General features: G+C 49.2%; 1 protein-coding gene and 1 pseudogene across 2 annotated transcripts in view; both read left to right on the forward strand.

The window, feature by feature from the left end:
* The window catches only part of ME3 (malic enzyme 3), a 203,166-nt gene extending 184,390 nt beyond the window's left edge, over positions 1–18,776 (forward strand). The window contains exons 9-15 of one of the 2 annotated variants that reach the window (XM_036259756.1): positions 7,889–7,986; positions 8,280–8,393; positions 10,287–10,392; positions 10,988–11,130; positions 11,674–11,847; positions 16,991–17,089; positions 18,450–18,776. In XM_036259756.1, coding sequence (XP_036115649.1) covers positions 7,889–7,986; positions 8,280–8,393; positions 10,287–10,392; positions 10,988–11,130; positions 11,674–11,847; positions 16,991–17,089; positions 18,450–18,611 — 896 coding nt within the window. In that variant the 3' untranslated portion in view covers positions 18,612–18,776. The remainder of the gene's footprint in view (positions 1–7,888; positions 7,987–8,279; positions 8,394–10,286; positions 10,393–10,987; positions 11,131–11,673; positions 11,848–16,990; positions 17,090–18,449) is intronic. The other variant, XM_036259755.1, reaches the window with a different exon arrangement.
* On the forward strand, positions 2,582–3,344 carry LOC118627719 (annotated as a pseudogene).
* Positions 18,777–23,860: the final 5,084 nt, after the last annotated feature.

The following is a 23,860-nucleotide window of genomic DNA, read 5'->3' on the forward strand; positions in this document are numbered from 1 at the left end:
AAGAGCGCAGTGTCTTGGGGAGCTTCTCTGATGAAATATCTTTGGCGCCATCTGGCGGCCAGTGCTTTGTACTTCACCTCCTTTCAGAAGGCAGAAGGCGGTCCTGAAATAAAATCCGATGAACCACAAGTTCCCTCTCTGTCGGTGGAAGGAAACTAGTACTTCACCTAGAGAAGCCATCTAGTTCAGAGAGTCTCGCATGGGCAAATAAATCATCTGAAGATCTTTTGGCTTACAGACTTTGACTTGGAAGAACAAATGAAAGTAGGTTTTGAGAGGCAAAAAGTAAAATGGATGGTTGTTTGCAGGGAGACAAAAAAATCAGAAATAGCCACCACAATAAGTAAACTTTGAGAAAATGATGGACAAACGGTATTTGGGGATCTGGGAGAAGAGTTGTGCCATGTAAATCTCACCACCTCAGTGATTTAAATAACTATTTAAAGTGCTTTTTGATGCTTTCTTGGATGTCAGGTTGGTGTTCTTTTTAAATCCAGTACAGTGTTGAGCCTGGCCATGAAATAGCCCAGCTTATTCGGGTTAGATAAAAAGTAGGTATCAGAAAAGAAAGGGTGGCAATGATGCCTGGGGAAAGTAGAGAATGCCTAGCAGAGGAACTCATTTGGGCTGCATCTTAAGGAATAAATAATGAACTATAGACGGGTCCTATAAGTGGTGGGAACAGTAGGGACAAAGCACAGATGTGGAAAAATGTAAGTGGCCTCTTAGGGAATGATGAATGGTGCGACTGGTACCTACAGTACCTGCAGTGTAATGAAGCTGCAAAGGTGGGTTGATCCTCTTACTTGCAAACTAACAAAAAGTGTCCTGAACAACTCTTTCTAATAGTCATCACAATTGTAACCATTTAATAGCTTCTTTATTTCCGAAGCAGGAATGAACCTATTTTGTTACCAGTGGTATCCTTAGTACTCCAGAGTCTAGTACTTAATTAGAGTGCGGTGGTTTTGAAACAACGACCTCTGGTTACCAATTATGTTATAGTTATTTGTGCCCGAGCCCTGGTAAACTGGGAGTTCCCTGGGTGCAGGGACTGCGTTTGACTCCTCTCTGTCTCCACAGTGCCCGGCATGGTGCTTTCACCGGGTGGGCCCTCAGTAAACGCACACTAAGCTCCTTCGGGATCCTCAGACAATGTTAGGGAGCCCTGGTATCCTTCAGCCCTGGCACTGGGATCCTGCTGACATTCTCTCCAGGCCATAGCTGTGTGAAGGCTGGAGATCCCGCACCTCATCTCCTGGGGAGTATGTTCCTGCCTTGGGTCCTGCCTTCTGATGTTCTCAATGATGAATGTGCATTTGTTAGGCTCTGTTTGCTGTGCCCCCTATCTCAGCCCACCACACAGCCTCTAAGCCGGGCACAAATCCAACCCATGTTCTGGGAGAAAACCTCACCCCAGTGCTACCAAAAAACTACCCCCTGGAAAACAGGAAACAAAAAATTAATATTCTCACCCTGCAACCATTAGTATTTTATAGTTCATTCCAGATTCTCTGTGTATATATATTTTTACAATTGGAATCATGATGTGTAGACTATGTAAGGTTCTCCTCCTTCCTACTCACCCAGTGAAGCCCAGTTCAGGAGTTATGAGCACGAGCCCTGGAGCCTGGTTCCCTAGGATCAAAGCCTCATTCTGTTATGTGATCTTGGACAATTCAGCAAACTACTCTGTACCCTGTTTTCCTAATCTGTAAAATGGGGATGATAATGAAACTAGAATCAAGGTTCAGCTGCCTACCACCACAAAAGCCAAACTCGTGAGACAGGTGCTGGTTAAAAAGGAAAGAGGGCACTAGCCAGTGTGCTCCGTGGTTAGAGTGTCGGCCTGTGCACCAAATGGTCTTGGGTTTGATTCCCAGTCAAGGGCACAAACCTGGGTTGCAGGTTTGATCCCTGGCCCTGTTGGGGCACATGTAGGAGGCAACCAATCGATGTGTCTCTTTCACATCAATGTTTCTCTCCTTCTCTCTCTCCCTCTCCCCCTCTCATTCTACCCTCTCTTACTTCCACTCTGTCCAAACAAAAATTAATGGAAAAAATATCCTCAGGTGGGGAACAACAACAAAAAAAAAAAAGAAAGAGGTTTATTTAAGTGCCAGCATCTGCATCTTGAGTAGATGGGAGACTCTTGTCCAAAGTCCATTTCAACATCTCAGTGCAGGCCGAGGTTTTTACGTGGAGGGAGAGGGAAAGCAGAACAAAAAAAATAAGGTGAGGGGGTTAAAAAGTTCTTTATGTGCAGGCCAGCAGTCCGTTCTGATAAGGATCTCAAAACTGGTCAAGTGATGGTCTGGTGTGAGTCATCCTGGTCTCACCATCCGGTTCTACATTTGAAGATCAGCAAATCTCCCAGAACTGGGATGACTAAAGGTTGGAGTCTGTATCTTCTGAAGTTATTTCTTAGGATTCTTATACAAAATCTACAAGCTACATATTAGTCAGAGTCAGCATTTACAGAAACAATGTCAAAAGAATGGTGGGGTGAGTTACAATAATAGAATTAAATAAATGTCTTTACATTAAGACATATGAAGGGGGCTCGCCATCAGGAGCCCAGATGGCAGAGATGGCCAAAGTAGCCTTGAGGCACCTGTTCCCGGCCACAGCCCTTGATGGAGCCTGTGTGCATGCCCGCCAAGGGGCTAGACAGCTGCAGCCACAGCTCCCCGAATCAGTAAATTTTCCATCTACCTTTGGGATGTAGACAAGACTGGAGATGAACCTCATGTGCAAATTTATGAAATTGATTTGAATAAATGTGGTCCTAAGATGTTGGATGTTTTCATCAAGATTAAGAATGAAATTGGCTCTACCTTGACCTTCCAAAAATCATGCAGAGAAGGTATCTGTGGTTCTTGGGCAATGACCATCAATGAAGACAACCCTCTACCTTGCACCGGAAGGATTGACACCAACCTTAACAAAGTCTCAAAAACTCACCCTCTTCCACAGATGTATGTGATAAAGGATCTTGTTCCTGATTTGAGCAACTTCCATGCTCAGTACAAATCCATTGAAGAAGAAGGATGAATCCGAAGAAGGATGAATCCCACGAAGGCAAACAGCGGTGTCTGCAGTCCATCGAAGACTGGGAGAAACTGGGTGGGCTGCACAAGTGCGTCCTCTGATTGCTGCATGCCTGCTGCCCCAGCTACTGGGGCAATGACACAAGCTTTGGGGCGCTGCAGTTCTTATGATTGACTCCAGCCTGACCAAGCTGCAAGACCCCTTCTCTGTGTCGCTGCCACACCATCATGACCTGCACAAGGACCTGTCCCAAGGGGCTGACTCCAGGGAAAGCTATTGCTGAAATTAAGAAAACAATGAATCCCTGGCTGGTTTTGCTCAGTGGTTAGAGCATCAGCTTGTGGACCAGAGAGTCCCAGGTTTGGTTCCCACTAAGGGCACGTACCTTGGTTGCAGTTTGTCCCCACCCCCGGTTGGGGTTTGTGTGGGTGCAGCCAATCGACGTGTCTCTCTCATGTCGATGTTTCTCTCTCTCTCCCTCCCTCTCTCTCTGGCTCTATCTAAAAAAAATAAAGATAAAAAAAAAGAAAACGATGGCAACCTACAAGGAAAAGAAAGCTTCAGCCTAACTGTTCTCATGCTAAATGTGACTTGCAACTAGCTCAGTTAAATGTAATTTATATATAATTTGAGTTCCTTCAAAAGTCTTGATTTTCCATAAATACAGCAAGTATAATAAAATTTTTAAATGAAAAAAGACATATATAGCACTTAGAACAATATACTAACTTGAAAGCATTGTCATGTTGCTAAACCATCTTCATAATGATCTTTTTTTTTTTTAATCCTCACCCGAGGAAATTTTTTCATTTATCTTTAGATAAAGAGAGAGAAGCTCTCCCTCCCACTCTGTCTGTACAAAAAATGGAAAAATGTCCTCGGATGAGGATTAAAAATAAATAAATAAATAGAGAGAGAGAGGAAGAGAAAGGAAAGAGAAAAACATCGACGTGAGAGGGATACATCGACTGGTTGCCTCCAGCATAACCTCGACCAGGGCGGGGGACGAACTGCAACCGAGGTACATGCCTTTGGCCAGAATCACACCCACGACTCATTGGTCCACAGGCCAACGCTCTACCACTGAGCCAAACTAGCCAGGGCCATAATAATCATTTTTAATGGCTGTGATATAGTCAACTGAGTGTCTACTAAGTAATTTACTCAACCATTACTCCTTTGTTTGGTGTTTGTTATTTCCAGTCATTCTGTGTTATAAATAAGACCGTCATAAATATCCTAGGACGTACAGTTTGGATTTTTCCATACATAGATTCCCAGAAGTAGAAGCACGAGGTCAAAGGACAAGCACATTTTATGTCTTTGGTCTATATTGGGAAGAAATGGTCTCCCAAAATAGGTTGTAGCTCTTTAAAATGCAATGTATGCTGGAACATTTTGCTTTTCGCTGCTCCATCAATTTCTTTGACTTGTGCAGCTTCAATGAACCATAAATAGTCCCACTTTAATTTTCTTTCCCTGGACCATCATAAAAGCTTATCATTGCCAGTTGCAATTACTTTATTATGAACTCTATCAGGCAAGGTCTACACCGGTTGCTTTAACAGAGAAAATTTAATATAAAGAATTGTGAATTATGTATTAAAGAATTTAAAAGCCAAAAGGAAACAGTAAGGCTCTGCTGCCACCCCTGAGGCTGGGGAAACAAAGGGAAGAAAAGGTGGTTGCTGGCTGGTGTTCGTGGCTCTGAGGGGCACGCCACCAGCTGGTTCTGTAAGGGATGGACAAACTGCAAACTGGGTTCAGCTCCTGCTCCCAGAACAAACTGCTGCTGTAGAGGTGAAAACCCAAGGCTGCGGCATTGTCAGATTTACAAAACACAGGTGTCCAGTTGAATTGGAATTTTAGATACATAATGAACAATCTTTTAGAATATGTATGCTATTGTATGGAACATACACTAAAAAAATTATTTGTTGTTTATCTAAAATTTAAATTTGACCAAATGTCCTACATTTTACCTGGCAATCTTACAAGGCAGGGATGATGCTGGGAAAAGTGCTTTCCCCACAATCCAGGCTTTCAGTAGCCCTCTGGTGCCCCCTATTGGCAGATCCCAGCATAGAGACAGTTGGCAAAGCTGGAGTGGTTGGTGGAAGAAGGGTGGGTTTGAAGCTGGGAAACAGTTACTCAGGAATTGGCACAGTCCACCCTTCCAGCTATTCTGCATCCATACACATCATTCTATAAATTGGTACTTCCAGACAACAACAAAAATCAATGCTAACAAAATGCCTAATAAAATGCAACTATCCTTCCAATGAATGAAGGCATTCTCATCTGTGCCTAAAATGGGGAGAAGCAGTCTCAAGAGTCATTTTCTTCATCTCTGGAAGATAGTCACACTATTCATCTCAGGGCAGGATTAACTACTCTTACAACTCAATCACAGTCACACTTGAAAATTCTGTTACCCAAAGACTAAATTATAGAATTAATCACCAACAAAACTCATATAAATTAATAAGAGGAAAGAGAAGAGAGAATAAATTACCTAAGATATACCATTATGTATAATCGCATAATAATCAAGGAAGAAAATATGCATGGCTGCTACAGTCCTCATTTCTGTAACCAGACATGAAGCCATAGTTGACGTTTATAAATTTCCTCAAGTTCCCATTCCATGTGTTCTTGTCCTCAGACAGGAACTCAGCTGGCCAGGATTCTTCACCTAGCAGAGTACCCAAACTTTCATTTCTGAAGGCTCTCATTCCTAGTGGTCCTGCCCCTCTTAGTTGTGGTAGTGTTTATTAACATTTACTGCTGAGCAGGGAAGTGTTAAGACACACCGCAGAGAATCCCCTGGGCTCAGATATAGTCCTCCCTGTCCCAAGTTTTTCTTGGTTATCAGGATGAATCACCACAGCAGCAAAGTAACCCTCTTCTTTGCCCACTGGTTTTGTGACAAAAAGAGCACTAAGTGACCAGGTGGTAGTCTCAACTCCCATCTCACCAGAACCATGTTACGAATGCTGATAGAAGCATGTGTCTCTTTGGAACCTTGGGTACCAAGATCTTCAATCCTGAGAGCACATCATTGAAGACACAGGAAGCAAAAACTGTGCAAGCGAGTTATTAGGTGAAATGGTGAGAGGAGCCACTCCCACTTCAACCCCTTGACTTCCAGAACCAAGCATTCTGGCTATGGGAGAAGACGCATAATGCAGTTTGCTAAGTCAAACCATATGTTGCATTCTGTAGTGTAGAACCTCACCATCTCCTTGGAGTGTTGCCTGAACTAAGTCTTCATAAGTCCTCAGTAGCCCATCGTATTGATCTATGAGGCCAGCTGCTCCTGGGTGGTAGAGTACATGTTAAGATCACTGAGATAGGTCTTAACATTGCTGTACTTCTATGACTCTGAAGTGAATTCCTTGATTAGGAGCCTGTTGTCTGGAATATGTCAGGATGGCGAACAGGCATTCCAAACATCCACAGATGATGGTACTGACAAAATATTATAGACAGGGAAGGAAAATCCATATCCAAAATATAGGTTTATTCCAGTGAGGATAAATCTCTTTGTCTGTAATGGAAGGAGTCCAATGTCATTGTCCTGCTATCAGCTGGATGGTCCTCCCAGGGCATGGTGCCTATCAGGAGCTTACCCTTGGTCTCCGTCTTTGACAGGTTAATTGTTTGGCAGTCACAGTAGCAGCCTGAGTGAGAGGAAGTCCATGCATAGCTTCCATCCTTGTCACCATGGCTACTTTGTACATAAACTCATTGAACAAACTCTAGGTGACTGGGTAAGATGCTGACATACACAGGATATGTCATGCTGTCCACCTGATTATTAGAACCTAGTCTCATTATGCCCTATGGTGAGCTTTCATGTGGGGCACAAATGTCTTCACATTCTGTACCTATTCCAAGAGGTTCATCCACACACCCCTTCTCCAGACTTCCTCATCACCAATCTTACTATTTTGTTCTATTTTAATCCCTGACCATCCAGCTAAACCATTACCAACTGCCTATTAACCAGTGAAGATCTAGCCATCTCTTGGACCAAAGTGGACAACCAAATTTGCAATGTGAAGTCATGTCCACTGGAAAGATTTCCTTCATCACTACTACCTTTGGGGCTACCTTGATACTGGGGCTGTGAGGCTGCAACCATCCACTTCTAGTTGATGGCAGCATATCACTAAGAATAATCTGTAGAACAAGTCCAAGGAATTTTCTCCTTGGTCAGCTGGTCATGAGGAATTCCTGTTGAGGCCTTCGGTACAGATCAAGGGCAAAGAAGGCATGCTGCAGGAGTAGGTGTCAAACAAATCCAAGCCACCTGCTCGTGCAACTTGTACCTTCCGGACTGCTCAATCCATCTGATGATAGTGTGCTTCTGGGCACAGCCGACCTTATGACTTGGTGGATAAGACAGGCCCCTCAGAGCACATGGGCACTTAATATTTCATGGTTAGTCTGTGTTCTCGTTTTTAATATGTTTTTTATTCCTTTGTCCCTTACACTAAGAATTTCTATGGAGCTTACACTTTGTTTCGGATTCCACTACATTTGTCCCTGTTATTTCATTTATAAATGATGGAGTAGCAGCACCTGACTCTCTGATCCTCTCTCCCAGGGTCAAGTAACAATCCAAGAGCTGTTTCTCCAAATAACATTTATCTGCAAAAGAGGTCATGGACTTGCCCTGAAAGCCTCCTGCCTTCAGGCTTGACTTCTACAAGGGCTAAGGAAAGTGGTTTGTTCCACCACAGATTTTAGGCATGGGACACTCTGCCATGGGTCTTCTCTTGGGGGTTGGGACCCAGTGGCCAGAGGTTGACCTCAGTCTGCTCTGTTGCAGGCACAGCCTCCGTCGCTGTGGCAGGAATTCTGGCTGCTCTGAGAATCACCAAGAACAAGCTCTCCAATCACGTGTTTGTTTTCCAAGGTGCGGGTGAGGTAGGTGCCATCAGGGGCTCTCCACTGTTGTTCAGTAGGAGAATAGGAATGGGTAGAGGGGTGTCAAAGCGGGGCGGGGAGGGTTGTTCTGGGGTTCTAAGAAAAGAAAGAAGCACAGGTGCATTGTGATCATTGCAGCAGTCTGGGCCCCAACATTTGGATGACTCAAGGCAAGGACTTAACTGGGTCTCCGGGAAGTAGAGGGGAAGGAGAGAAGATCTTGGGAAGCATCTGATAAATGCTGAGAAGCTGTTTGCCCTGTGTCTGAACATTTGCCACTTGATGCCTCCCAGGCAGCCATGGGCATCGCCCACCTCCTTGTCATGGCCCTAGAGAAGGAAGGCACACCCAAGGCAGAGGCCATGAAGAAGATCTGGATGGTGGACTCCAAGGGACTCATCGTCAAGGTACTGTCAGTGTGAGACGGGGAGGTTTCCTGACGCCTTCAGCTTTTGGAAATGGATGGGATGAGGTCTCAAGGGGCAAAGTGCTCAGACAGAATAGAGGGCAAGAGGAAGGCAATGCCCTAACCTCCAAGGCAAAAAAAAAAAAAAAAAAAAAAAAAATCATCACAAAGTAGTCTTAATTGCTTTTGTCCAAAAGCTTTGAAGATGCGTGCAATTGTGTGAATGTGTGCCCCAGCCAGCCTTATCTCCCACCACCCCCTGCTTTGCAGTAACCTCCAGCCACAATGAACCATAGTTGTCCAAAAGTGACTCATGCTCTCTCTTCCACATGTTTGCACATTCTGTTCCTCTGCCTGAAATGCCTTCTCTTTTTTTCCCTCACACCCACTCAACCCCACACGCCCCATCCATTTCCTCCTTAATCTTCTGATTTAGATCAAATGTTACCTCCTCCAAGAAGCTTTCTCTGAGCATCTAGGTCTCAATTCACTACATCCATGTTAGCCCCTCCCCATAAATTGCACTTACCACATTGTAGGGCAGTTGCCCCTTTACTAGTCTGTCTCCCCACGAGGCTGTGAAGTCTTGATGTCAATGTCTGGCAAACGGTAAGTGCATAAGTAACGTTTGAGGTATGAGTGAAAGGGTGAAAGAGAGAAGCAATCCGCTTGACTGGGATGTGGTGAGGGGCACAACTGGATGACCTCCTCCCTTCAGACTTCACTCAGAGCTCCACGTTTTGTTTGTTTGTTTTCCTTTATTGATTTTAGAGAGAGAGGAAGTGAGAGGGAGAGAGAGACAGAAACATTGATGAGAGAGAACATCGCTTGGCTGCCTCCTGCATGCCCCCCACTGGGGATCCGGCCCACAACCTGGGTATGTGTCCTGACCAGGAATTGAATCGTGACCTCTTGGTGCCTGGGTCAAGGCTCAGCCGCTGAGCCACACCTGCCTAAGGGGCCCATGGAAACAACTCTCTCCCCTACACCTGCCAGACCAGAGCTCCACATTTTAATTCCCAGAATTTCGCTAACAGAATGTCAGTGAGATAAAAAGGACAACAGAGATAGGAACAGGGGAAGTATGTGGGACCACCAACCAAGAACAGCAGAGACTCTCAGCACAAACCGACCTCCCTCCTCCGTATGGAGCCAGGTCACTGCTGAAAGGAACGAGGTCTTTCCAGGGCACAGGCCAGGCTCAGGCACAGGCTGCCCCACCTTCCTCTCGCCGTCTCTCGCCTTCCTTTGCCAGCCCCGCCGAGCTCACCCCTGCTCAAAGATCTCTCCGCGCTGACGGCCTCACTCTGGTTCTCGCGAGGACAGCTAACTCACAGGGGTCATCAGGAACATCTGTGCCCATTTACCAGCCAGTCTCTTCCCTGTTTGCTGAAGCGGAAGGAATCTGGCTGGTGGGCACAGCGCCACTGCTGTACGCTGTTCTGGAGCTCAGCCTGGTGTTATCCGCAGGGAGGCTAATGGCTCATATGAAATGCATTCAGACTGGCTCTCTGACCCTAGGTGGCTCCGGCCCCATCTCTCACCTGGACCTGGGTGCTGGATGCCTTGGGGCCAAGGGTCTTGGTCAGACTCAGGCATTTCCCGAGAGCCTCTCTGTTCTGGCCCAGGAAGCCATGACCTCAACAGCTCAAAGGCTTTATAGATTCTCCATATCTGATTTGGGTTAAATAAACACACCATACGTGCACATACGCACTAAAAGTCCTTAGGTTCTACCAAGAAATCTGATCAAGGGGACAGGCCCCAAGGCTTCTGATGGCTCAGACCGAAGCCCAGGACTCCGAGGAAATGCTCTCAGCCTCCAAGTGCACCCGTGCTCCTGCCCAGCTGTCCTCCCAACCACAGCTGCTGTGTGTTCTTCCTTTCCCTGCAGGGGAGAAGCCACCTGAACCATGAGAAGGAGATGTTTGCCCAGGACCATCCTGAAGTGAGCTCCCTGGAGGAGGTGGTGAGGCTGGTAAAGCCCACGGCCATCATAGGTAGGAGAGGGAGGCAGCCCACTGCCCAGCCCAGCTAACCCTCTTGACTTACAGGTGGAGACTGGAGCTCAGGAGGCCTAAGGGGCCCATGGAAACAACTCTCTCCCCTACACCAAGTCCAGTTGAGCACCACAGACTTTTACTGAGTGACTAGAGTACAAAAACCATAGAACCAAGGCACCAAGCTGGGGCTTAATGATCCCGAGTTAAACAGTACTGTGGAAGAGTGCAGGGCTGGTCTCTCTAACCAGGGTAAAATGAGCATTGCTCCTGAGGTGAAGACCCTGGCATCCCTCCCTGTACCGGGGGAGTCGCCTACAATAAAGGACAATGCCCAGAAATGCCTCACAGGTGCATCTTAACTGGGCATGGACCTGAAGTGGACCAGTGGTCCCTTAGGGATCAACAGGAGATCTCCACCAGCTCAAGCAGGAAGATTCTTTTCTCTTCTGCTCCCTCTGTGCCTGTGGCAGCTACCACCCCCAAGACTCCCAGGTCTTTCAGGTCGCACCTAGTTCCCCCACCATTACCACCAGGAGAGAGGTGGGTCATTTGCAAGCAGTAGGCATCCCCACTACCCACCTTTTCCCTGTAGGTGTCGCTGCCATCGCAGGAGCCTTCACGGAGCAGATTCTGAGGGACATGGCCTCCTTCCACGAGCGCCCCATCATCTTTGCCCTGAGCAACCCCACCAGCAAGGCCGAGTGCACGGCTGAGAAGTGCTACCAGGTCACCGAGGTCAGCGAGGAGTCCTTCCTTCCCCAGGCTGAGAGCATGTAGTAACAATAACTATGTAGTAACAATAACTATGAGTAACCCCGTGAGGTGCAAAAATCCCCACGTTGCTGATGAGCAAACAGAGGTTGAGAAAGATGAAGCAACTTGCCCAAGGGCATGCAGATAATAAGGGGCGGAGCTGACCCTCAAACCCAGGTCCCACTCCTAAGCCCAAGCTCTGACCTTTGCGCAGTATCGCTCGAGGTTCTTCTAATAACAGAGCTTTGACCAGAACTCAAGGCACTTGCAGATTCTAGACCACATACATACTGTCATGTCCGGGTTGGCCCTCCAGGAGGTGACAGGTGAAGAAGGTACACTTTCAGCAGTTTCTTGGCTACCAGGCAACTCGGTGGGGCTAAGCTTTCTGGTCAGATGAACAAGTGCAGTGTGACATTTGGGAGAGGACACAGAAAGGGCCAACATCTGAGACACAAGACTAGGCCACCATTACTGCCTGAAACCCATCTCCAAGTTTGTCTCTGGCTTTCTTCCTGCCTCCAGGGCCGAGGGATCTTTGCCAGCGGAAGTCCTTTTAAGAGTGTGACTCTGGAAGACGGCAGGACCTTCATTCCGGGACAGGGAAACAACGCCTATGTGTTCCCTGGAGTGGCTCTGGGAGTCATCGCCGGCGGGATCCGGCACATCCCGGATGAGATCTTCCTCCTGACCGCAGAGGTATCACCCTCCCTGCCCCCTCGCATCCTCCCAGTAGGTCCTGTGATCTACCTCAGGTCCTACACCGGGCCCCCAGACGTTCCTCCTCTTGTCTCTTACCCACCCGCCCCAAACCCTGGCAGTGGATCCCCAAAGTGCCTGAACCTCAAGCTTCTCTCAAAATCATTTGAGGCTTGAACTTCTTTCAAAACACACACAGGCCCTTAAGGGGGGATAGGAACTAGTCAGTGGGAGGGGTGTAAACAGGGAGCTCTGGCAGTGAGGAGACACACCTTGTTCTGCTCCGTGCCTCCCAGCAGTGCCCATCGAGGGGCATAGAACAGAGGGGATGCCACCAAAGACATCTGAAACTGGGGGCCTGTGGACCGTGACAGGCAATGGTTCTTCCAGCCACAGGTCTTGGCCACGTCCCTGGGGAACTGCTGGCAGAGTAAGCCCCACTAGGGCAGCTTTCTGTAAGGAAGGGGACGGGTTGCATGTCTGGTTTGCCTGTTCTCGGCACCCAGATCTTGAGCACAGGTATGGGGATGTGGGGTGCCCCTGTTCCAGGTATCTCACTAGAAAAACTCCCAGAAGGGATTTTTTTAACTAAACACAATGAAATCAATGAAAGAATTCATTAAGAATGACAGCCCTGTCCATAATGATGGTTATTAATAGTAACAGTTACATTATTATTACAGTTACAGCTGACATTTATCAAGTGGTTATTAAATGTCAGGCACTTCTCGGTGAACCTCACTCTGAGGCACACGGTGAACCTCACTCTGAGGCACAGACATGTCTGTTTATCCCCAACGAGCTCCCACTGTGATCTCTGGCATCCATTTGCACCCCCTCCCCAAGGCCCTGGTGAGTGCCCCCAAGCAACAAGACACGGGAATGGCTTCCACGCAGCCCTGTCGGCCCACTTCTATGAGTCCCACGAGGTACCCCCAGGTTCCCTCTTCTTGTGTCTCGGTCTGTGCGTGTCAGTTCTGCACGGCCATGCGGATGGGGTCTCCTGGAGGTTTTCCAGCCTCCCCAACTATACGTACACTAGCCACGGATCGTGCTGTGGTTCTGGGTCCCTCTGCTCTAAGTATTCGGTGCTTGTGTTTCTTCTGGTTACGACTGTCAGTGGTGGTGTCTGTCCTAGGGCCGTGGCAGAGCTTTTGAAACCCCCATTAGTTGGCAAGAGTCACGTCCTGCTTGAAGCAAATTCCCCTACTGGCCCTGGCCGGTTTGGCTCAGCGGATGGAGCATTGGCCTGAGGTCTAGAGAAACCCGGGTTCGGTTCCCGCTAAGGACATGTACCTCGGTTGCAGTTTGTCTCCCTCCCTATCTGAACAAAAAATGAAAAAATGTCCTCTGATGAGGATAAAAAAATATTCCCCCACTGTGCAGAAGCACGGTTGCTGGAGCCTTCCTGTGTGGCCCCAGGGACGTGCGGCCTCGGCGCACCAGCCCGCTGTGGGACAGCACAGCTCCCTCCCACAGGAACCTCACCCGTGGGTCTCACCGGAACCTCCCCTCAGTCTGCTTGCGAATCACCTGCTGCTGGGTGCCCGCCCACTAGGGGCTCACAGGCTGGGCTTCGAAGGCCTGACAACTTATATTTCTGAAAAGGGTGTTTTAGTTAAGATGATTTAAGTTAAATCTGTTTTTCCTTTTTTTTTTTAATCCGCACCCAAGGACATTTTTCTATTTATCTTCAGATAGAGTGGGAGGGACAGAGAGAGAGAAACATCAATGTGAGAGGGACACATTGACTAGTTGCCTCCCACCTGACCCTGACCAGGGCCGGGGACAAACCACAACCAAGGTACATGCCCTTGACCAGAATCGAACCCGCGACTCTTTGATCTGAGAGCCAACACTCTAACCACTGAGCCAAACCAGCCAGGGTGAATCTGTTTTTCCTATGGAAAAAAAATACCCTAAGTTTTAGGAGATTTACATGCACTAACACATGTCACCCTGACAACTCTGTAAAATAAGGACAGTGATTATCCCTGTGTTATAGACAAGGAAAGTGGCACAGAGAATCTAAGTGACTTGCTCAAGGCCACGGGGCATGGGAGTAACACGGGGGATGACCCCACGCAACGTGCTGCCAAGCTGCCTTAGAAGTCAGCGCCCCTACAGGACAGGTCTCCTGGCCCCGCGGCCTCACATTCCCAGGTGCGGACCTAGCCTCGGAGAGCCTGCTGTCTAAGCAGTGCACTTCAGACCTCAACAGGACAGCCCTCCCACCCCGGCGCAGGCCCGCCTGTGCTCACAGAGCCTGCTGTCTAAGCAGTCCACCTCAGACCTCCACAGGACAGCGCTCCCACCCCGGAGCAGGCCCGCCTGTGCTCACAGAGCCTGCTCTCTAAGCAGCCCACCTCAGACCTCCACAGGACAGCCCTCCCACCCCGGAGCAGGCCAGCCTGTGCTCACAGAGCCTGCTCTCTAAGCAGCCCACCTCAGACCTCCACAGGACAGCCCTCCCACCCCGGAGCAGGCCCGCCTGTGCTCACAGAGCCTGCTCTCTAAGCAGCCCACCTCAGACCTCCACAGGACAGCCCTCCCACCCCGGAGCAGGCCCGCCTGTCCTCACAGAGCCTGCTGTCTAAGCAGTCCACCTCAGATCTCCACAGGACAGCCCTCCCACCCCGGAGCAGGCCAGCCTGTGCTCACAGAGCCTGCTCTCTAAGCAGTCCACCTCAGACCTCCACAGGACAGCCCTCCCACCCCGGCGCAGGCCCGCCTGTCCGCACAGAGCCTGCTCTCTAAGCAGTCCACCTCAGACCTCCACAGGACAGCCCTCCCACCCCGGCGCAGGCCCGCCTGTCCGCACAGAGCCTGCTCTCTAAGCAGTCCACCTCAGACCTCCACAGGACAGCCCTCCCACCCCGGAGCAGGCCCGCCTGTCCTCACAGAGCCTGCTGTCTAAGCAGTCCACCTCAGACCTCCACAGGACAGCCCTCCCACCCCGGCGCAGGCCCGCCTGTCCGCACAGAGCCTGCTCTCTAAGCAGCCCACCTCAGACCTCCACAGGACAGCCCTCCCACCCCGGAGCAGGCCCGCCTGTGCTCACAGAGCCTGCTGTCTAAGCAGCCCACCTCAGACCTCCACAGGACAGCCCTCCCACCCCGGAGCAGGCCCGCCTGTGCGCACAGAGCCTGCTGTCTAAGCAGTCCACCTCAGACCTCCACAGGACAGCCCTCCCACCCCGGAGCAGGCCCGCCTGTGCTCACAGAGCCTGCTGTCTAAGCAGTCCACCTCAGACCTCCACAGGACAGCCCTCCCACCCCGGAGCAGGCCCGCCTGTGCTCACAGAGCCTGCTGTCTAAGCAGTCCACCTCAGACCTCCACAGGACAGCCCTCCCACCCCGGAGCAGGCCCGCCTGTCCTCGGAGAGCCTGCACTCTAAGCAGTCCACCTCAGACCTCCACAGGACAGCCCTCCCACCCCGGAGCAGGCCCGCCTGTGCTCACAGAGCCTGCTCTCTAAGCAGTCCACCTCAGACCTCCACAGGACAGCCCTCCCACCCCGGAGCAGGCCCGCCTGTGCGCACAGAGCCTGCTCTCTAAGCAGTCCACCTCAGACCTCCACAGGACAGCCCTCCCACCCCGGAGCAGGCCCGCCTGTGCTCACCCCAGTGCTTACACGGTGAAGTCCAAACTCCTTCACCTGTTCCCTGTAAGGCATTCATCACCGGACCTTCCTCCTTTTTAGCCTCACTTCTAGCCTCGCCCTACCTTCAACCCGTCCACCGTTCCTTTCCAGTCTCACTCCCGCTTCCCCTTCTCTCACCTCCAAGAATGTGCCCCTGCTGGTCCCTCCCCTTTCCAAGGGTTTCACACTTGGTCCTTCAGGTCTTAGCTTCTGTCACATCCCCTGGGGGGCCTTTCCTGTGCGTGGAAAACTGGGCCCAGCTCCTGTCTGTGTTCCTCCTCTTGCCTCCACCTCACTGTAATCGTTATCATTTTGTCAACTGCCCACTGACACCAGTCTCCAGTGGGGAAGAGACTGTGGCTTCTCCACCATCAGTGCTCAGCCCTAGCGCAGAACCTGGCACAGCGTGGAGCTCAGTGAACCGTGGCAGAGTGGAAACGAGACGGGAGTGTGGGTCTGGGGGGGTGGGAGAGGACACCCACTTCCCTGATGTCGCCACACTCCGAGGTCAGATTACCTCTCTGGCCTTGCCTGTTCTGGGACGAACAGTTCTCTGAGGGCACCATGGCTTTTCCCAAATTTAAATTTGACACAAGATGTTGTGGGAGTAGAATCAGAGCCGCCACACTCAGGAGGCTGTTCTGCAGGGCTGGCTGAGCACCAGGGCCGAGGCCGCAGGATGAGCTGGAGGGCGAGCCGGAGGGCGAGCCGCAGGGCAAGCGGGAGGGTGAGCTGGAGGGCGAGCCGGAGGGCGAGCCGCAGGGCAAGCGGGAGGGTGAGCCGGAGGGCGAGCTGGAGGATGAGCCGGAGGGTGAGCCGCAGGGTGAGCTGGAGGGCGAGCTGGAGGGTGAGCCACAGGGTGAGCTGGAAGGCGAGCTGGAGGGCGAGCTGGAGGGCGAGCCGGGTGGGAGCAGGCCCTCAGACAGGCTCTGCAGAGGCAGGGAGCGGTGGGAGCGCTGTTCCCAGGACGTGTGCTGAGGGCACCTCTTCCCATAAAGCACAAGGCCCAGTTGTGGGTTTGTCGCTGGGAAGAAGCCGTTTCCCAGTCTGGGACCAGGACAGGAAAGGAGAGCTCAAGGTTCCCTAACACAGAGACAAGATGGCCTTGATGGGCACCCAGATGCTACTGAGCACATGGGAGAGGCTGGAACTCAGGAAGCGAGGGACGCGGGGACCCCTACGCAACAGGCTCGACCTGCCCAGGGGAGACCCCAGAGTCTGCTTTGCAAGCCACGAATTTATTCACTGGCTCTTAGTGAATCTCCTTCAGAATTCAGAGAGTCTCAGGTATCGAAGCCCCAGCCAGTCTCAGCACAGAAAGGACGTGTCCTTGCTTAGGCCAAGCATCAAGCTCCGGAGGCCATGTGGTGGCGCAGACAACAGTGGGAGACAACAGGGACTGGCCACCTGTGAGGGGCGAGGAGAGTCTTTGGGGTAATGGTTTGGGCTTGTCCCAGGAAGGCGGAAGCAGAGCTGCTTCCTCTTGGTTCTCTCCCCCTAGAAAATTGCCCAGGAGGTCTCTGAGCAGCATCTGTCACAGGGGAGACTGTATCCACCACTCAGCACCATCCGAGACGTGTCTCTGCGAATCGCCGTCAAGGTAAGAAGAGTCCCACCGCTATAATGTGGGCAGTGAGGCTCACCCACTTTTCTCTGTGACTTCAGGGGGGCTGAGGGGGGCCGCTGTAGCAGCATCCTGAGCTCCCGGGCTGCAGTGCACACGACCCAGTGGCTGAGTGACAAATCCCTGCCTGCAGCTGGAGCCCAGCCCCGCCCCACTCAGCCCAGTTCTGGGAGTGGCCCTGACTGCGCCCAAACACCAGGCAGAAAGGTCATAGAAGTCGTTTTGTGGGTGGAATTTTTTTTTAATGAATCATAAATGCCCATTTATACAGAAAGGTCAACATGCAGAGCATCGTGGAAAGAGCTCAAGCTGTGGGGTCCCTGGCTCTGCCCATCAGCAGCAGAGTCACCTGGGGCCAATACTTCACTCCTCTGAGTCTCAGTTTCCTCTTTTGCCACAGGGGCCCCCGTAATTCCTTTCTCCAGAGTTCTGGAAACGTTTAAAAGAGAATTCCACACTCAGTGCCTTTCTGGCCGGAATAAGTGCTCATTCCTCTCCTTTCTCTCAGAAACACTGGGCCACAGGCCGATCAGGTTCATGGAACATTGTCGGGAAAAATCCCACCCTGGAGACCATGCAGCGATGATAGGTTTGCAAAGAATCAGAACGTGTGCAATGAAGACTGGCCCAACATTGATCACTGAATCTGAATGATGAATGCATGAGGATTATAATACTATGACTTCTTTTAGTATATACATTTTACATTTTCTATAACCAGTTTTTAAAATAATTTCAGAAAATGCATTGCGCAGCAGCTCTCACTGCCCATGAGTTGTCCAGTGCAGGCTCTAGAATCGACCCTCCAGACCAACACTCCAACTCAGAGCCTGGCTACCCCTTGTCCAGTCCCTTCCTTTGGGGGATATTTGGAGTAATAATGCTTTTTGAAGCCAAACCTAATACCCAAAGAACAATACCCAGGCTGCTCTTCCAATCCAACCCAAGTGGAGGGTGGGGGTGATATCAGGGACTGAACACTTTTGTCTGTTAGCTGACTTGATCCTGACATCCCTCCAGAGAAAGGTCTCATAACCCACTTTACAGATGAGGAGCCTGAGCAAGGATAATGTCACTGCTGAGGGCACACAGGCAGTTAGAAGCAGAAGTCTGAGCCTTCTTGACCTAGGCCCAGTGTTTATTCCACTATGTCCCAGCTTCCTACGTGGGCAGAAAGCTCAGCATCCTTCCTACCCAGGGGCTTCCTGGGCCCCAGCTCATGAGAGGCACCGTCTGGTTCTCCAGGGTATATTCCTTCCCACAGGCTCCCAAACAAGGGTCCTCAGGCAGGTTTCTCCTTAGATCCAGTTCCTCAGCCGAACATGTTTTTCCCTAGGTTCTTGACTTCGCGTACAAACACAACCTGGCCTCCTACTACCCGGAGCCCGAGGACAAGGAGGCTTTTGTAAGATCCCTGGTCTACACCCCAGACTATGACTCCTTTACACTGGACAGCTACATGTGGCCCAAGGAAGCCATGAATGTTCAGACGGTCTGATGCAGTCCCAGAGGCTGGTGCGGGGCTGGATGAAGCCCAGAGTAAAGTAACACTGACAATATAAGTGGATCCCAAAATGGCCATTTGTCACTGTGTCTTTCCTTTGAACCTTCTGTGTGAGGGGAGATGCCCAGGCACACAGGGAGTGAGAGCCTTGCCCCTGAAGGCCTGAGTTCACCTTTCCATAACCCTCCTCTGACTTCCTTCTGAAGAATCTCCTTATCTATTCATCGCCACTATTGGCTAGCCTTGGTGGGAAATCCAGAATCCTGCCTAGAACTCCGCCTACCAGAGCTCAGGGTCTAGTGGAAGAGACGAGATATGAACACAGTTCATTTAGCCACAAAGGGAGAACATGGTAAGTCCATGAAAGAAGGACAGGTGAAGGTCAGGATGCTCAAAGAAGAGAGAGGATACGTCCTATGAAGACAGAAGAAAGGCTTTAGGAGAGCAGTGTTTGCACTGAGTGAATGTGAGGGCAGCCACTGGCCAGACAGCGGGGCCCACCCACCAGGGAGTCCAGTCGGTGCTGGAGGAATACACACCCTCGAGTCTCGGATGGGTGCGGGGGCTGACAGGCTGGAGGCAGCTCGCTAACTAGCCAGAAGTGGTCACGGCCCTGTGGGTGGCTGAGTATTACACATTCCTTTTTGGTTATTACTAAAAGGCAAACCATAGAAATGTGGGTGGGGAGGGTCAGCAAGCCAAAGAGGAAGAAGGAAGAGAGGTACTGAGGGGAAGAGCACCGTGAGTTCTGGGGGACTGGATTTTACTTTCCTGGCTTTGAAACACTCTCTCTTCCACCCTTCACTCTCTTAATTCAGCAAACCAAGCAGTTTTTTTACAGAATGGTGTCCATCTGTCCTGCGTGTTTCTTAGACCAAGTTCAGCCATAGCCTTCACCTCCCTCAGGTTCACCAGAGTCCACCATGGAGTTGGGGGGGGGGGAGTAGGAAGGGGAGGCGACCCTGCAGCCCTTGCCATCAGAGAGACTGCTGAATTGCTAAAACCTACTGGGACGATAGCGTCCAGGCTCTAACGTCACTGTAGAACAAAGGGAACAATAAGCCATGCTTCGGGACCTAGAGCTGCCCGTCCCTGCTGCCAGCTCAGCCTCGGGATCCCCACTGCCCACAGTGAATAGGTCCTGTGTGGCCACCTCTCAGTGACAGGCTCAGTGGGCTGCGGACTCCTAGAAGAGTATTAGCAAAGACACCAGTCACCCCTTGCCCAGGTCTTATTCTTCTAACACCTGTTTCCTTGGTGTTGGTGCTCAGCCAAGAATATCCTGAGAAAACTTTCCTGTTCTGTAATCCCTGGGCTCATTGAGAATGAAAAACTCTTCAGAAGAGGGTTGGAAGAGTGAAGTCAGGATCTGAATACCAGGGAACCATTTATACTGTCTTTTCTACATCCTGTTCCACAACTTCCTCTGTACCCAACTCCACTTCCTTTATACTGAGTGCAATAGAAAAGAAAAATAGAGCCCTGGCCAGTTTTGCTCAGTGGTTAGAGCATCGGCCTGCGGTCCGGAGAGATCCGGGTTCGGTTCCCGCTAAGGGCACGTACCTCGGTTGCAGTTTGTCCCCGACCCTGGTTGGGTTGTGTGGGTGGCAGCCACTCGATGTGTCCCTTTCACGTTGATGTTTCTCTCTCTCTGTTCCTCTCTCTCCCTCCCACTCTACCTGAACAAAGAATGGAAAAATGTCCTCGGGTGAGGATGATAAAATAAATAAATAAATAAAAATAAAAATAAAAAAAAGAAAAATAGAGAAAATTGATGAAACAAAAATAGGTTTTTTGAAAACATCAGCTGAATTAACAAACCTTAGCTATACTGCCTAAGACAAAAAGAAGACACAAATTACACTTCCTTTGTTCCGACCCCACTGAACACCTTCTGGCACTAAACACACACACTTTCAGGCCTGTGCCCTTCTACATGCTTGGTCTCCACCCAGAAACTCCGTCCCTCTGCTTCCCTGCCCTTCATCAGCTACATTTCAGTTCACCCCAGCTCCCTACCTGAATTAATAATTAAATTAGAAATCAACAACAGGGAAAAGTGGGGTATTTCCAACTATTTGGAAATTAAACAATACATTTCTAAATAATCCATGGTTCAAAGAAAAAAAATCACAAAGTAAATTGTATATTTTGAATTGAATAAAAGTAACTCTGAATTAATGAGTTATAACTTAAAAAGTGCTTAGGGGAATTTTATAGTGTCTATATCAGAAAAAAAAAAAAGAAAGGTCTCAAAGCAATAACATAAACTTTCTCAAAAAAATTTTTAGAAAAGAAAAAAAAAATCCACTATTGGCTAGCCCTGGTGGGAAAGCAAGCAAAACTAGAGCAGAAGTCAACAGACCCATTAAAAGTAAAGAAATTGCCCTAGCTGATGTGTCTCAGTGGTTGAGTGTCAACCCATGCATCAAGAGGTCACTGGTTTGATTCCCAGTCAGGGCACATGACCAGGTTATGGGCCCAATCACCAGTGGGGGCCATGCAGGAGGTGGCCAATTGATGTTCTCACTCATCGATATTTCTATCTCTCTCTCCCTCTCCCTTCCTCTCTCTCTAAAATCAATAAAGAAAAACAAATTTTTTAAGTAAAGAAATTGAATTAATTAAAATCTCCCACCAAGAAGAGCTCAGACCCAGATGACTTTCCTGATGAAGTTTATCAAATATTTAAAGTAGAAAAATATCAATCCTTCACAAACTCTTTCAGAAAATAAAGGAGGAAACATTTCCCAAAGCATTCTATGATACTAGTATTACCCTATCAGAACCAGAGAGACAACACAAGAAAAGAACATTGTAGAGCAATATCCTTCATGAATATAGATGCAAAATCCTAAACAAAATATTAGCAAACCAAATCCATCAACATGAAAGAAATATACTCAATGAACAAGTGGGATTGATCACAGAAATGCAAAGTTGTTTTAACATTTAAAAATTTATCAATGTAGTATATGATATTAACAGAATGGACAAAACCCACAAGATCATGTCAATGGATGTAGAAAAAGCATTTGAAAAAATACAACACCTGTTTATGATAAAACTTTTAACAAACTAAGAATAGAAGAGATGCCCTGGTCAGTTTGGCTCAGTGGTTGGAGCGTCGGCCTGCGGACCAGAGAGTCCCAGGTTCGGTTCCCGCTAGGGGCATGTACCAAAAAAAAAATAGAAAAGAACATTCTCACCTGATGAAGAACCAAATACTTAATGGTGAAAGAATGAATGCTTACTCCCTAAGATCTGGAACAAGGCAAGCCTGTTCTTTTTACCACTCTGGTCAACATGGAGGGTCTAGCCAGTTCAATAAAGAAAGAAATGAAAGGCATCCAGATTGGAAAAGAAGAGTAAATTGCTTTTATTCACAGATGACATAGTCCTATGAAATGCTAAAGAATAGAATATTGTCTCCCTCCCTCTCCCTCCCTCTCACCCTTCCTCCTTTCCTCTCCTCCCCCTCTAATAAATGAGCTTAGAAAGGACATAGGGACTTCCAGTCAAGATGGCAGCGTAGGTAAACGCAGTATCGCGTCCTCCCACAACCACATCCAAGTTACAACAAAACTACAGAACAACCACCATTCAAAACCGCCTGATATCAAGCTGAATGGAAGTCCTACAACTACGGAATTAAAGAAGCTGCATCGAGACTGGTAGGAGGGGCGGCGGCGACGGGCTGGTCCCACACCCACGTGTGGTGGATAAAAATCAGGAGGACACCTCGGCTGGGAAGGTCCTTCCTGAGGACTGAGGGGTCCCCGTCCCACACCAGGAGCCCCGCTCAGGCTCGCAGTGCCAGGAAGAGAGTCCCCATAACTTCTGGCTGGAAAAACCAGCGGGAACTGAGGCTCAGGAAAGCTGACGCGGCTGGAGCCCCAGGCAGCTCCTTAAAGGGCCCGCGCATGGACTTATCGGACTCTCTCCCTCTAAGCTTGGAGGGGAGGCAGCTCGAGGGGCACCAGAGACATACAGGGAAGAGCTGTTTGGCACTGGAGCGAGGGCTGGAGAAGGGGCTTTCTCCGGGACAAATGTTCTGTCAGAGGCCTTTGTTCCTTTGGTGAGCCCTTCCCTGGGGCGGCAGACAGCCCCCATATCTGGGACTCCAGCAACCTGGCTCACACTGGTAGCCCCGCCCTGCTGACTCCCTGAGGCCCCGCCCTGCCCCACCCAACTTTCAGGCCCACCCAAGTTGTTGGCACTTGCTTAACTATAGGATTGGCCTGACTTGGATCCTGCTTCAGGTTTTCCTAAATTTTTTCAAACGAGCAGCATCTGGTCTCAGCTAGCCCCATACCGCTCGTTAAGTAATACACAGAAACAAACACAGGGAGGCAGCCAAAATGAGGAGACAAAGAAACAGGTCCCAAATGAAAGAACAGAACAAAACCCCAAGAAAAGAACTAAGTGAAATGGAGATAAGCAACCTAACAGATGTTGAATTCAAAATACTGCTTATAAGGATGCTCCATGAACTCAGTGAGGGCCTCAAGAGCATAAAAAAGGACCAGTCAGAAATGATCGATGCACAGTTAGAAATGAAGAAGGCTTTAACTGAAATAAAGAATAATTTACACAGCTTCAATAATAGAGTACGTAAATCCAAGGAGCAAACCATCGATTTGGAATATAAGGAAGCAAAAAACACCCAATCAGAACAGCAAAAAGAAAAAAAAATGAGGATAGTGTAAGGAGCTTCTGGGACAACTTCAAGCGTGCCAACATTCGCATCTTGGGGGTGCCGGAAGGAGAAGAGAGAGAACAAGAAATCGAAAACCTGTTTGAAACAATAATGGCAGAAAACTTTCCTAACTTGGTGAAGGAAACAGACATACAAGACCAGGAAGCACAGAGAGTCTCAAACAAGATGAACCCCAGAGGCCCACACCAAGACACATCATCATCAAAATGCAAAAGGTTCAAGACAAAGAGAAAATCTTAAAAGCAGCAAGAGAAAGGCAGCTAGTTACCTACAAGGGAGTTCCCATGAGGCTATCAGCTGATTTCTCAAAAGAAACTTTGCAGGCCAGAAGGGAGTGGCAAGAAATATTCAGAGTGATGAAAAGCAAGAACCTACAACCAAGATTACTCTATCCTGCAAAGCTTCTTTTAGAATCGATGGCCATATAAAGACTTTCCCAGACAAGAAAAAGTTAAAGGAGTTCATCACTACCAAACCGTTATTATATGAAATGATGAAGGGTCTTTTTGAAGAAAAAGATAAA

This window comes from Molossus molossus, unplaced genomic scaffold (genome assembly GCF_014108415.1).
Source record: "Molossus molossus isolate mMolMol1 unplaced genomic scaffold, mMolMol1.p scaffold_m16_p_13, whole genome shotgun sequence".
NCBI classification, from domain to species: Eukaryota; Metazoa; Chordata; class Mammalia; order Chiroptera; family Molossidae; genus Molossus; species Molossus molossus.